The sequence below is a fragment of the Dendropsophus ebraccatus genome, chromosome 3, assembly GCF_027789765.1.
Source record: "Dendropsophus ebraccatus isolate aDenEbr1 chromosome 3, aDenEbr1.pat, whole genome shotgun sequence".
Lineage (NCBI taxonomy): Eukaryota > Metazoa > Chordata > Amphibia > Anura > Hylidae > Dendropsophus > Dendropsophus ebraccatus.
Window position 1 is genome coordinate 197,249,466 of NC_091456.1, and position 15,181 is coordinate 197,264,646.

General features: G+C 44.5%; 2 protein-coding genes across 3 annotated transcripts in view; one reads left to right on the forward strand and one right to left on the reverse strand.

Annotated features, from left to right (window-relative positions):
* The window catches only part of LOC138786721 (zinc finger protein ZFP2-like), a 380,133-nt gene that overhangs the window by 192,112 nt on the left and 172,840 nt on the right, over positions 1–15,181 (forward strand). The window lies entirely within an intron of this gene.
* Positions 1–15,181, reverse strand: part of LOC138786680 (uncharacterized) — a 76,188-nt gene that overhangs the window by 8,610 nt on the left and 52,397 nt on the right. The window contains exons 21-26 of the mRNA XM_069963660.1: positions 10,602–10,673; positions 9,186–9,353; positions 8,969–9,092; positions 8,815–8,882; positions 8,415–8,718; positions 639–1,892 (exon numbers count right to left, since the gene is read on the reverse strand). Coding sequence (XP_069819761.1) covers positions 639–1,892; positions 8,415–8,718; positions 8,815–8,882; positions 8,969–9,092; positions 9,186–9,353; positions 10,602–10,673 — 1,990 coding nt within the window. The remainder of the gene's footprint in view (positions 1–638; positions 1,893–8,414; positions 8,719–8,814; positions 8,883–8,968; positions 9,093–9,185; positions 9,354–10,601; positions 10,674–15,181) is intronic.

Sequence of the window (15,181 nt, forward strand, 5' to 3'; positions counted from 1 at the left end):
ACGGCCTGGGATCCTTGGTTACAATTCCTGGTAGTCTCAGTGCCGATGCCTAGTGCCCTATTTTTGATGACCATGTGCTTCCTATGTTGTGGAAGTGTTACGGGATGGACCCATGTTACTTTCAAGACGACAAAGCCAGCTGTCATGTTGCAAGGTCCACCATGGCTTGGTCTGGTGACTACGGGGTTAATCGAGTTGGCAGGCTGAAGTTGGTGAAGGATCTCACATGTCTATAGAAGAAAATACCGCTAGCTGTCATACAAGGACCGGTGGACATCATGTCCGCAGCTGTAATCGCCGCTCGTGGAGGCTCCGCCAACTACTGAAGGTGAATGGTCCCCGGCCTCCCTGCCCCTGTACTGTGTATGCATGGCCACTAACTATGCAGAGGAAGCCGCTGCCGCCCACTCAGGACCTGTCTCATCTGTCACATCATCATAACCCTATATATATATATATATATATATATATATATATATATCCACATGAGATGGAGGGAGAGGAGACTAAGGTTTAGAAGAAACATTTTATTACCAATTGGTGAGAAGTTTGGAGCTGCGGTATATGATATCTGTATTACCGCCAAATCTCCTCTGTACATGGGGAATACATAGCTGTGGTATCCGGCTTCTATCTGCTTTCTGGAGAACAGACGTCTGACTGATCACTGAGTGATCTCATTGGCTTCTCCCGTGAGTGAATGTTTTGATGTTTAATAAGTGTAACTTTCCGCGCAAAACATTTCCCACATTTATCACATGAATATGGCCTCTCTCCTGTGTGAGTTCTTTCATGTATAGTGAGGTCTGATTTGGTAGCAAAACATTTTCCACATTGTGAACATGAAAATGGCTTCTCTCCTGTATGAATTCTTTCATGTCTATAAAGAACTGACTTGTTAGAAAAACATTTTCCACATTGTGAACATGAAAATGGCTTCTCCCCTGTGTGAATTCTTTCATGAATCAAAAGCTTTGATTTCTCAATAAAACTTTTTCCACATTTTGAACATGAAAATGGCTTTAACCCTGAGTGTATGTTTTGATGACTGATGAGTTTATCTTTCCGCGTAAAACATTTCCCACATTTATCACATGAAAATGGCTTCTGCCCTAAGTGAATGTTTTGATGTCTAATAAGTTTTTCTTTCTGTGTAAAACATTTCCCACATTTTTCACACGAAAATGACTTCTCTCCTGTGTGAGTTCTTTCATGTTTACTACAGTGTGATTTCTCAGAAAAACATTTTCCACACTCTGAACATGAAAATGGCTTCTTCGAGTGAATATTTTGATGTCTAACGAGTTGATCTTTCCGCGTAAAACATTTCCCACATTTATTACATGAAAATGGCTTCTCTCCTGAGTGACTGTTTTGATGTCTTATAAGTTTATCTTTCCGTGTAAAACATTTCTCACATTTTTCACACGAAAATGTCTTCTCTCCTGTGGGAGTTCTTTCATGTTTAGTACAATGTGATTTGTCAGAAAAACCTTTACAACATTGGGAACATGAAAGCTGCTTCTCTCCCGTGTGAATTCTTTGATGCCTAACAAGATTTGATTTACAAGAACACAATTTTCCACATTCTGAACATGAAAATTTCCCCTTCCCTGTGTGAATTCTTTGATGTTCAACAAAATCTGATTTCTGAGTAAAACATTTCCCACATTCTGAAAATAAAAACGGCTTCTCCTTATCTTGCTTAGTAATCTGTGATGAATCAGTTGATGGGACAGGTATATAAGGATCAGATGACAGATCTTTGCTGTGAGGGGCTGAGGGTAGATCTGGGGTAACAGAATGTTCTTCATATGTATCTTGTGTGATAGGATTCTCTGCTTTATAACCTGAATATATCAGATTTCCCTCTGATCTCCGGGTACAGTCACCTGACAATAGAGAAGAGAGGATTTCTGAGTAATAAACTTAGAAGATTTATTCTTAGATTTTTTTATGAAGCATCCTGTCTACAATGTGACATCATGGAACCCTCCCGTCCTCCTCCATCGTGGAACCCTCCCGTCCTCCTCCATCGTGGAACCCTCCCGTCCTCCTCCATCGTGGAACCCTCCCGTCCTCCTCCATCGTGGAACCCTATCAGCATCCTCCATCGTGGAACCCTCCCGTCCCCCTCCATCGTGGAACCCTCCCATCACCCTCCATCACTACCAACAACACTTAGGTTGATACCAGCACTGGCGGAATGCAGTTTGGCTGCACAGGGGCCGACTGGCTGCTCAGTTGTCCTCCTTTCCTCATCCCTATTGTTTCCCTCTGTGACAGAAGAGGCCCGCACTCACACTGTAATGGACTGCTCCTCTCCCCTGTACTGTACGGCAACTGCAGGGTGACAGGCCCCTCCCCCAGGCCAGGTCACAATGCCGTTCCACAGACAGGGTGTACGGCGCTGTGACCTTGTCTGGGGGAGGGGCCTGTGCACCCCACAGATGCCGTATAGTACAGGGGAGAGGAGAAGTCCATTACAGTGTGAGTGCGGGCGTCGGATGGTGAGGAAGGGAGCAGATGGAGGGCCCTCAGTAACGGTGGATTGGAGGGCAAAACCATGTCCCGGGTATGTCCCAGGAAGCTCCGCCCTCTGCCAGCACCAGTGATGTCACTCATGCAGAGCAGGGAGAGGAGTTCCTGGGGGACAAGAGAAACAATACTGGTGAGGTGAGTATAGCTTTTTTTGTTTTAAATACAAGGGGGTAGTGGTATGATGACGGGACAGGAGGAGAATGAAGGGAGAAGTAGTATGATGATGGAGATGCAAAAGGATGAAGGAGATAGTGGTATGATGATGGAGGGGCAGAAGGAGGATGAAGGGAGAAGTAGTATGTTGATGGAAGGGAAGGAGGATGAGACGGGTAGTAGTATGATGATGGAGGGGCAAAGGGATAAGAGGGGTAGTATGATGATGGAGGGGCAGGAGGAGGATGAAGGGAGAAGTAGTATGTTGATGGAAGGGCAGGAGGATGAGACGGGTAGTAGTATGATGATGGAGGGGCAGGGGGATAAGAGGGGTAGTAGTATGATGATGGAGGGGCAGAAGGAGGATGAAGGGGTAGTAGTATGATGATGGAAGGGCAGGAGGATGACAGGGGTAGTACTATGATGATGGAGGGGCAGGAGGATGATGAAGGGGGTAGTAGTAGGATAATGGAGGGGCAGGAGCATAAAGGGGCTAGTTGTATGATGATGGAGGGGGAAGGAGGATGAGGGGGTAGTAGTAGGATGATGGAGGGGCAGGAGGATGATGAAGTGGGTAGTAGTATGATGATGGAGGGGCAGGAGGATAAGAGGGGTAGTAGTATGATGATGGAAGAGCAGGAGGATGAGAGGGGTAGTACTATGATGATGGAAGGGCAGGAGGATGAGAGGGGTAGTACTATGATGATGGAAGGGCAGGAGGATGAGAGGGGTAGTACTATGATGATGGAGGGGCAGGAGGATGATGAAGTGGGTAGTATTATGATGATGGAGGGGCAGGAGGATGAGAGGGGTAGTACTATGATGATGGGGGGGCAGGAGGATGATGAAGTAGGGCTGGGCGGTATACCGTAAAAATACCGATACCGTCACTGGTGTCGGTTAACCGACCTCAACTCTGCCAGGACGGTATCTGCGGTATTTTTCCTCCCCTCACCCGGCGGCCGCATCTACTGCTCCCCTCAGTTAATCTCCCACGTGTCCCTGCTCCTACCCTGACTGGCCTGTGTAAAACTATTCCGATCCCAGCCAGGACGCACATATACTGGTGCAAGGCAAGGGATAGAAGATCCTGCTGCGGGGGCTGAAGAGAAAGGCTGGAGAACTGACAGGCTGCGCACGAGTGTGCTGTGTGCTCAGCGCTGCTGCTGCCGGGCGGCTCACTTCTCCTAGCTTCTCTGGAAGCTGCACGGTGTGCCCTGCCCCCCCTCTCCCGCACATACAGTGGCTGCAGGGGGTCAGGTATGGGTCGGCACCTCCTCGCTACACAGTCCCGCACAGGAATCCCCGGCGCCCGTTATCTTTTCTCAGTCCTGGAAGCAGCCGTGTGTGACGCTCTGCCCCGGACACTGCCAGCAGATATATGTGCTCGGAGCTACACCAACACTGAGGGACAGGGGCTGTGCGGGAGAGACAGAGAGCGGTGGCTGGTGGAGCAAGGAGGTGCCGACCCATACCTGACCCCAACTGTATGTGAGGGAGAGGGGGGCCAGGGCAGAACAGCTTGTGACAGAGTGACTGGGGGTAGATATTAGATAGATAGATGAGAGAGAGAGATAGATAGATAGATAGATAGATAGATAGATAGATAGATAGGAGATAGATAGATAGGAGATAGATAGATAGATAGATAGATAGATAGATAGGAGATAGATAGATAGATAGATAGATAGATAGATAGATAGATAGATAGGAGATAGATAGATAGGAGATAGATAGGAGATAGATAGATAGATAGATAGATAGATAGATAGATAGATAGATAGGAGATAGATAGATAGGAGATAGATAGGAGATAGATAGATAGATAGGAGATAGATAGATAGATAGATAGGAGATAGATAGATAGATAGATAGGAGATAGATAGATAGGAAGATAGGAGATAGATAGGAGATAGATAGATAGATAGATAGATAGATAGATAGATAGATAGATAGATAGGAGATAGATAGATAGATAGGAGATAGATAGGAGATAGATAGATAGGAGATATATAGATAGGAGATAGATAGATAGATAGGAGATAGATAGATAGATAGATAGATAGGAGATAGATAGATAGGAAGATAGGAGATAGATAGGAGATAGATAGATAGGAGATAGATAGATAGATAGATAGGGGATAGAGAGAGAGAGAGATAGATAGATAGGAAGATAGATCTATCTATCTATCTAAAAAGAAAAAGCCGTGGCACTCGAAATTCAGTGAAAAAATAATAAGTGTTTTTTATTCGCCCAAAACCGAATTTCGAGTGCCACAGCTTTTTCTATTTGTATACTTTAGCACCTGTGGTCGCAAGGGTGCACGCTGGAAGGCACCGAACTATACTTATAAAAAGGAGTGCTGCACTAATAGACTTTTTTTTGTATCTATCTATCTATCTCCTATCTATCTATCTATCTATCTATCTATCTATCTATCTCCCATCTGTCGATAGATAGATAGATAGATAGATAGATAGATAGATAGATAGATAGGAGATATATAGATAGATAGATAGGAGATAGATAGATAGATAGATAGATAGATAGATAGATAGATAGATAGATGGGAGATAGATAGATAGGAGATAGATAGATAGATAGATAGGAGATAGATAGATAGATAGATAGATAGATAGATAGATAGATAGATGGGAGATAGATAGATAGGAGATAGATAGATAGATAGATAGGAGATAGATAGATATATAGGAGATAGATAGATAGATAGATAGATAGATAGATAGATAGATAGATAGATAGATAGATAGGAGATAGATAGATAGGAGATAGATAGGAGATAGATAGATAGGAGATAGATAGATAGATAGATAGATAGATAGATAGATAGATAGGAGATAGATAGATAGATAGATAGATAGATAGATAGATAGATAGGAGATAGATAGATAGATAGATAGATAGATAGATAGATAGGAGATAGATAGATAGATAGATAGATAGATAGGAGATAGATAGATAGATAGATAGATAGGAGATAGATAGATAGGAGATAGATAGGAGATAGATAGATAGGAGATAGATAGATAGATAGATAGATAGGAGATAGATAGATAGATAGATAGATAGGAGATAGATAGATAGGAGATAGATAGATAGATAGATAGATAGATAGGAGATAGATAGATAGATAGATAGGAGATAGATAGATAGATAGATAGATAGGAGATAGATAGATAGGAGATAGATAGATAGATAGATAGATAGATAGGAGATAGATAGATAGATAGATAGATAGATAGATAGGAGATAGATAGATAGATAGGAGATAGATGATATATAGATAGGAGATAGATAGATAGATAGATAGATAGATAGATAGATAGATAGATAGATAGATAGATAGATAGATAAAGCAAACCATACAGGCCGCACACTAAATGAACTGTGGCTGCCAGCAGTCGAATCCCAGATCTTGGATCAAGTCAGCTAGTAAAAAATACTCTGCAGCACTGATAGTAATACAAACGTGGATTTATTCCATATAACAATGTGCAGCAAACTTCACAAGTAATATACAACGTTTTGGCGTCTCCTACGCCATTTTCAAGTGCCACTTGAAAATGGCGTAGGAGACGCCAAAACGTTGTATATTACTTATGAAGTTTGCTGCACATTGTTATATGGAATAAATCCACGTTTGTATTACCATCGGAAAATGTGGTTTTCAAAAGGGGTGTGGCTTTTAAAAGGGGCGTGTCATAATTATCGTTCAATTTATCGTTACCGAGGCTACATGAACGATAAACCGCGATATTGATTTAGGCCAATATCGCCCAGCACTATGATGAAGTGGGTAGTATTATGATGATGGAGGGGCAGGAGGATGAGAGGGGTAGTACTATGATGATGGAAGGGCAGGAGGATGATGAAGTGGGTAGTAGTATGATGATGGAGGGGCAGGAGGATGAGAGGGGTAGTAGTATGATGATGGAAGGGCAGGAGGATGGTGAAGTGGGTAGTATGATGATGGGGGGACAGGGGGAAGAAGTGGGTAATAGTTTAATGATGAAGGGGGGAGTAGTATGATGATGCTTTCTTCTCCTTTCCCCATGGGGGCTGTATACAGCCGGGGGCATTGTTACTATAGGGGGTCACAACAGGGGGCATTACTACTATATAGGGCACAGCTGCGGGCACTATTACTATATGGGGGCACAGCAGGGGGCATTATTACTATATGGGGGGTCATAGAAGGGGATGTTATTACTGTATGGGAGGTCATAGAAGATAGAGAGGAAAAGGAAAGCGACGCCTCAGATCAAAGAAGACGTCACCTGTGAGTCACTAATTGCCGTTTTCTGTATTTTGTAGAACATTTGGTAGGGGTGCCCGAAGTGGAAAAGGTTGGTGGGAAACAAAGGGGGGGGGGGGGGGCCCAGAAATTTGGGTGAAGGCGTCCACTGCCGGAGTAGAGTCCCGTGGGTTGAAGGAGAACGTGGGGACTTTTAGGTTTCCCTGGTAGACAATAAGTCCACCATCGGCAAACCAAACCTTTTGACCACTAAGTTGAAAACGTCCTTGTTCGGTGTCCATTCCGATTGGCTGAGATGAACCCTGCACAGCGAGTCCGGTCAGGATGGATGAGGCTTTTTTGAAAACGTGAAAATTTGAGAAACTAAAGAGACTGGGGTCCCGTGCTGCCATGTTTGTTTACGTAGGCTACTGTTGTAGTATTTTCCAAGTACACAAAGACGTCCTCTGACAATATTTAAGGCGCTAAATCCTGCAAGGCTCAAAATACTGCGACCAGCTCTTTGAAGTTGGACCATGTGAGGCGGCCATCTCCATCTGAAATACCCCGAGGAAACCCAGACAGAAAGAGAACATACAGACTCTTTGCAGATGTTGCCCTTGGTGGGATTTGAACCCCAGCACTGCAAGGCTACACTGCTAACCACTGAGCCACCATATACAGTACTGACCACTGAGCCACCATATACAGTGCTAACCACTGAGCCACCATATACAGTGCTAACCACTGAGCCACCATATACAGTGCTAACCACTGAGCCACCATATACCATGCTAACCACTGAGCCACCATATACAGTACTGACCACTGAGCCACCATATACCATGCTAACCACTGAGCCACCATATACAGTGCTGACCACTGAGCCACCATATACAGTGCTGACCACTGAGCCGCCATATACAGTGCTGACCACTGAGCCACCATATACAGTACTGACCTTTAGGCCGGTAATGCCCCTGAAGGAGCCATTGGGCCTTTTAACCAACAAGAGGGGAGAATAAAACCCTCGAATTTCCTCTAAGGGGAGAACCATAACTACAACTCTCTTTAATCTGGGACAGGACCTGGTTCTCTATAGCATTTTGTTTCAGTTTCAGCTCACATAGCAACCAATCACAGCTCGCATAGCAACCAATCACAGCTCACATAGCAACCAATCACAGCTCACAGTTCACATAGCAGCCAATCACAGCTCATACAGCAGCCAATCACACGTCGCATAGCAACCAATCACAGCTCGCATAGCAACCAATCACAGTTCACATAGCAATCAATCACAGCTCATACAGCAACCAATCACAGCTTAGCTTTCCTCCTACCATGAACACTTCTATTGGCCGCATTAGGGCAGAAAGCGTATAATATTCCACACAGAATAGTTACAGCCGGAGACTGAGGAGAATGTGTGAGTGTTCTCTGCATTTACTGGTCACTACTCACCTGGGCGGTTACCTGTAGTGATGTCCTCCTTATACTGCTCATCACTGCCGTCATCTGTCTCTTCTTCTTTTACCCTTATGTCTATAGCATTAGAAAATTTCAGATTCTTCCCGGTAGAAATATCCTCCATATACTGCTCATCACCGCTCACATCTGTCTCTTCTTTTATCTTTATCTCTATGACATTAATAGAGTTCAGGTTGTTCCTTGTAGTGACGTCCTCCTTATACTGCTCATCACTGCCGTCATCTGTCTCTTCTTTAACTATTATGTCTGTAGCATCAATATAGTCCAGATCTTCCCCCTGATTCATAAGATGTGAGAGAAATATTGTAAAAGTCATCAGACAGGAGGAGAAGTCAGGTGGGATGTACAGATCATAGGGATCATCTACATCTACCTGATCCTGATCCTGTGGGAGAAGAGGACGGGGACATCTCTCTGGTGCTGTTCTCTTACTGGATCTGACTGGAGGGAACACATACAGAGACTGAATTCATTCTTTCCATCCAGATAATACAGAGAGGAGGTGTGTATATAGTCCTGTCTATTACCTGCTGATGGGAGGGGCTGCTGATCCTCCAGCATCACATCCTTGTACTGATCCTTGTGTCCTTCTACATACTCCCACTCCTCCATGGAGAAATAGACCGCCACGTCCTGACACCTTATAGGAACCTGACACACACAATGGTCACACAGTCATCCCCCCCACCCCTCCAGTGGTGTTACTGTATAATGTCCCAGCATTCCCAGCAGCCACAGTCTCACCTCTCCACTCAGTAGCTCCACCATCTTGTTGGTGACTTCTAGGATCTTCTCTTCCTCCATTTCCTCATGTATCAGGGGCCCCGGGATTGGGCTCAGGGTTCTTCCCCATCCTTCACACCCAGGGGCCCCACAGCGCCCACTAGAGGACTTCTTCACTACTGTGTAATCCTGTGTATGGAGAGACACATTACTATCACTCCATCCATTCCCAGAATCCCTCACCTCTCCAGTCCTATCCATCTGTTATTCCATAGATAAGAATGATGTCATGATGACATCACTCCCAGAATCCCTCACCTCTCCAGTCCTATCCATCTGTTATTCCATAGATAAGAATGATGTCATGATGACATCACTCCCAGAATCCCTCACCTCCCCAGTCCTATCCATCTGTTATTCCATAGATAAGAATGATGTCATGATGACATCACTCCCAGAATCCCTCACCTCCCCAGTCCTATCCATCTGTTATTCCATAGATAAGAATGATGTCATGATGACATCACTCCCAGAATCCCTCACCTCTCCAGTCCTATCCATCTGTTATTCCATAGATAATGATGTCATGATGACATCACTCCCAGAATCCCTCACCTCTCCAGTCCTATCCATCTGTTATTCCATAGATAATGATGTCATGATGACATCACTCCCAGAATCCCTCACCTCTCCAGTCCTATCCATCTGTTATTCCATAGATAAGAATGATGTCATGATGACATCACTCCCAGAATCCCTCACCTCTCCAGTCCTATCCATCTGTTATTCCATAGATAAGAATGATGTCATGATGACATCACTCCCAGAATCCCTCACCTCTCCAGTCCTATCCATCTGTTATTCCATAGATAAGAATGATTTCATGATGACATCACTCCCAGAATCCCTCACCTCTCCCGTCCTATCCATCTGTTATTCCATAGATAACAATGATGTCACGATGACATCACTCCCAGAATCCCTCACCTCCCCAGTCCTATCCATCTGTTATTCCATAGATAAGAATGATGTCATGATGACATCACTCCCAGAATCCCTCACTTCTCCAGTCCTATCCATCTGTTATTCCATAGATAAGAATGATGTCATGATGACATCACTCCCAGAATCCCTCACCTCCCCAGTCCTATCCATCTGTTATTCCATAGATAAGAATGATGTCATGATGACATCACTCCCAGAATCCCTCACCTCTCCAGTCCTATCCATCTGTTATTCCATAGATAAGAATGATGTCATGATGACATCACTCCCAGAATCCCTCACCTCTCCAGTCCTATCCATCTGTTATTCCATAGATAAGAATGATGTCATGATGACATCACTCCCAGAATCCCTCACCTCCCCAGTCCTATCCATCTGTTATTCCATAGATAAGAATGAGGTCATGATGACATCACTCCCAGAATCCCTCACCTCCCCAGTAAGCAGGAAGAGTATGTGTAGGGTGAGGGTTATTATCCTGTCGGCCATCTTGTCTCTGTCTCTCTCCATGGTTGATGGGTCGGTCTCTTATATAGAAGATATCAGCAGAGGATCCTGGAGGGAAGAGGAGGAGACAATGTAATGCGGCTCTAGATTCCTGGAGATAGAAATATACATGGACAGGAGGGGATATGGGGGAACATGGGAGGAGACAATGTAATATATCGGGGGGATGAAGCTTCTCATAGACGTCACTTATATCTCGCTCTCCTGTTCCCTCCGCGGCTCCTGATAATGCAGCTCTGTTATATTCTCTGCAATAAGCTGCGGTGTAATACATCACATAACCTGAGGGAAATGGTGGCGCTGCTGTATATAGGAGAGAGCGGCCGGGATACAATCCCTGATACATATATATATACTGTACCTCCAGCTGCAGATACAGGAGCCGTGTGCTTCCCCTGTGCTTCCAGGACCTGCCATGATGTCACAGTCATGTGATCAGTCACATGGAGGAGGAGGAGTCACATGATCAGGAGCTGCTGCTCAGTGTATGCAGGACTCTGCTGTGCTGGATGAGCTGAAGTGATGTGTATGCAGCAGAGCTGTGTGTGTGTGATGTGTGTGGAGCAGAGCTGTGTATGTGTGTGTTATATATGCCTGCAGCAGAGCCCTGTGTGTAATGTAACCCTTTAATTACTGAGATAAAAAAAACCAAACTGTATATCAATTAAAGGGGTTATCCAACGCTACAAAAACTTGGCCACATTTTTTGCAACGAAATGGTGAAAAACAGCTTCTAAATTATGTTTTTTATTCATACCACCTCATAAAAAATCAAATAAAGAATTATTAGGGTGCCACAGAATGGTACAGATGGAAACGTCAACTTGTCTTACACAAATATTTTAGCACCACAAGGGCGCATTAAAAATCAGCATTAGAAGTCAGTATATAATTTGATCAAACCATATTGCCTCATGTACTACATTCAGGTCTCTGATACAGAGTCCCTAACCAAACAACACTGTGCCGGTCAGTGAATGCAAAACCCGTAAAGCGTGCGCAGGCAGGGAAGGGGGGGGGGGGGGCCACGGAATAGCCCTGCAACCCCAATGTCACAGGACAGCTTATTTTTCCTACATATTGTGTGAAAATGTCCTTATGCATAAGAACTACACCAGGAATACTGTTGCATGTAAAAATCACAATCTTGTGCGATAATATGCTGTTGAAATAACGCGGGACGCCTGTTCTGTGAATTGCGCCTGCTGCCGCGAGCCACGTGGTGTACGAGTGATGTATGACGTCTATTAGTATCGCGAGAGTTCACAATGACGTGTTGGCAAAACTCGCATATTGTTGTGGAAACAGGACGCCGCATACCCCTTGATGCAGGTGTCGGGCAGTATCGTGGGATTACCCTGTCACAGGAAGTGCGAAATACGCATGACGGCGACAGTATTGTGAGATTACGCAATGACGTCACGCGCTGTGCGTGGTAACGCAGGGACGCCCTTCGGGGCATTTAGTGTGCGGGAATCATTGGATGTATTCCTTGGAGGAAAGATCCTACAAACGCTGGACAAAGTAAGTTTGTTTTCTCCCTGCTACAGGTTTTGTTGTATATACAGGGGTATGTATTATAGACTTAGCACGGCCGCACAAGTTTCCTGCACAGGTGATTGCTGTGCCAGTCATTTGGTTTGTAAGCTATATCTATTGTGAAGATATACCAGTCTTCTAGATACAGATATATACACTCACCGGCCACTTTATTAGGTACACCTGTCCAACTGCACGTTACCACTTAATTTCTAATCAGCCAATCACATGGCGGCAACTCAGTGCATTTAGGCATGTAGACATGGTCAAGACAATCTCCTGCAGTTCAAACCGAGCATCAGTATGGGGAAGGTGATTTGAGGGCCTTTGAACGTGGCATGGTTGTTGGTGCCAGTAGGGCTGGTCTGAGTATTTCAGAAACTGCTGATCTACTGGGATTTTCACGCACAACCATCTCTAGGGTTTACAGAGAATGGTCCGAAAAAGAAAAACCATCCAGTGAGCGGCAGTTCTGTGGGCGGAAATGCCTTGTTGATGCCAGAGGTCAGAGGAGAATGGGCAGACTGGTTCCAGCTGATAGAAAGGCAACAGTGACTCAAATAGCCAACCGTTACACCCAAGGTAGGCAGAAGAGCATCTCTGAACGCACAGTACGGCCAACTCTGAGGCAGATGGGCTACAGCAGCAGAAGACCATCCGTTACTAGCATGGTGTACCTAATAAAGTGGCCGGTGAGCGTATATATATATATATATTTTTTTTTCCAGCAGATGTCACAGGGTTCTAGTGACAGACCCTTCATAGCACGTAAGGCTTCCAGTAAGAGAAAACACCTTGCCTGCCAATCGTGTGAAACACCACTCCCTGATGGATGTGAAATGACTGTATGCTCGGCCTGTAATGATCAGGAACCACCAAAAGGGGAGCAGCTTTCCAATACTCAATTGATGACATGGATGAAGCAGTTTGTTAAAGATAGTAAATATATATTTACATCTATAAGCATAAAGTGGTTCATTTATTTATTTTTTCTTGTGCTTAGTATTCTTTTTTGTTCAAGCAGTAGGACAATTTAAGGAATCCCTTAATCAAGAGGGAGGAAAAGAGAGGCTATCCTCTAGGAGATCGTCCAGGGCTGAGAAGTCTCCTTCACAGGACTCCATATGTTTGGATGATTTTCAAATCTCGGATGAGGTCCATTCTTCTACTTCAGATTCTGATTCAGTTGACAATGTAATTTTTTTTTCCTCTTGATAAGATGCATAAATTATTTCAATTATTAGACCCAGAGAACTGCGTCACAGATGGAGGTTCTAAAAAGGTGAGATCTTTTAAAGTAAATGACAATGTTAGAAGACTGATGTCTCACGAATGGAAATCTCCAGAAAAAGGCCCCTTCTTGAATAAAAGATTCAAAGTCATGTGTTCTATAGAAGCTGAACAAAATAAACTATGTGGGGATCCCCCTAAGGTAGATATGGCGGTCTCAAAGTTATTCAGACGCATGGTGGTAACCAGTGAAGACGGAGCTAACTTTTCTGATCCCATGGATCGAAAAATTGACATCGCATTTAGAAGAGGATATTTAGCTGCTTCTGCTCAGGCAAAATCCTCTATCTCTGCCTATGTTGTGGCCAAAAATCTGAGATCATGGCTTCTCTGGATGGAGGAAGGCATAGATGGTGGCAAGTCTATTGCTGTTGCCAGTCTCAGAGAGGAGGGCATCATCCTGATACCATACCTAGACGACTGGTTGTTAGTAGGAGCCTCGGAACAGTCACTACAGAAGAACATCGACCGCACATTGATGCGGGAAAAGTCTTATCTAATTCCCTCCCTGGTGAACCAATTTTCTAGGGTTCGTTTTGGACACCAGGTCCATGATAATAGCTCTACCTCCAGACAGGATTCGTGCCATAGAATGGGCAAAATGGCATATGAGGAATCTACAACAAGAAGTCCTCTTAGATTGGGACAGAGGTCTAGAATCACTGGACAGAATGAGATTCATTTCCAGGGAGACGACAGAATATCTGGCAAGGTGGATAGCCCCAATGATCGGCAGATGGTTTGTCCCAGTCCAGTGGGTAGTGGTAACTACCGATGCCTCAAGTACAGGTTGGGGGGCACACACTGTCGGTCAATGGACCAAGGGCATGTGGTCTCCAGAGAAGAGTCTGATGTCTTCCAATATGAGGGAGCTAAGGGCCATCAGACTAGCTCTTCTACATTTTTCCCTGTTAATCCGGAACAAGGCGGTAAAAGGTCAGACAGACAATACCAGAGAGCGTGGTTCTCTCTATTGAGGACAATGTCCAGAGGGACATTTTGGATTCTCCCTCAGGTTCCACACCTGTTAACACAGGGACACAATTTTTGCCAGGACCTAAGACAACTGCAGCTGACAGCCTGGCTTTTGACAGGTCCTTATTAGAAAGTAGAGGCCTCTCGGGATCAGTGGTAGAGACCCTGCTGCAATATAGAGCTCCCTCCGCCAACAAAACGTACCTTAAAGAAAGCTTTTGTTGGTGTAGTAGGAATCAGTTAACCTGCGATAAACCTTCTATACAGGCTATCTTACAATTTTTCCAGGATGTGTTTGAGACGGGCCTAAAACCATCCACAATGAAGGTGCATATTTCCGCTCTATCCGCCATATTTGTATTAAGACTGTATCAAGTACCACTGATTCAGAGATTTGTAAGGGCTATCCAAAGGATCCGACCTAACAGGATTGACCATATTCCCAGATGGGACTTGGTGGTTGTGCTCGATCAGCTTGGTAAACCACCTTTCGAGCCCTTGTCTTCAGTGGAGATTAAACTCGTCACTCTAAAGGAAAGAATAAAGGATGTAAATCATCCAAAGCTTCTTTGTCCAGATGGATAAGGGAACTCATCTCACTATGCTACCAAGAAGCTGAAGGGATCAAGGCACATTCAACGAGGGCATTGTCATCCACATGGGCTGAAAAAAGATTCATGCCTTTGGAGCACATATGCAGG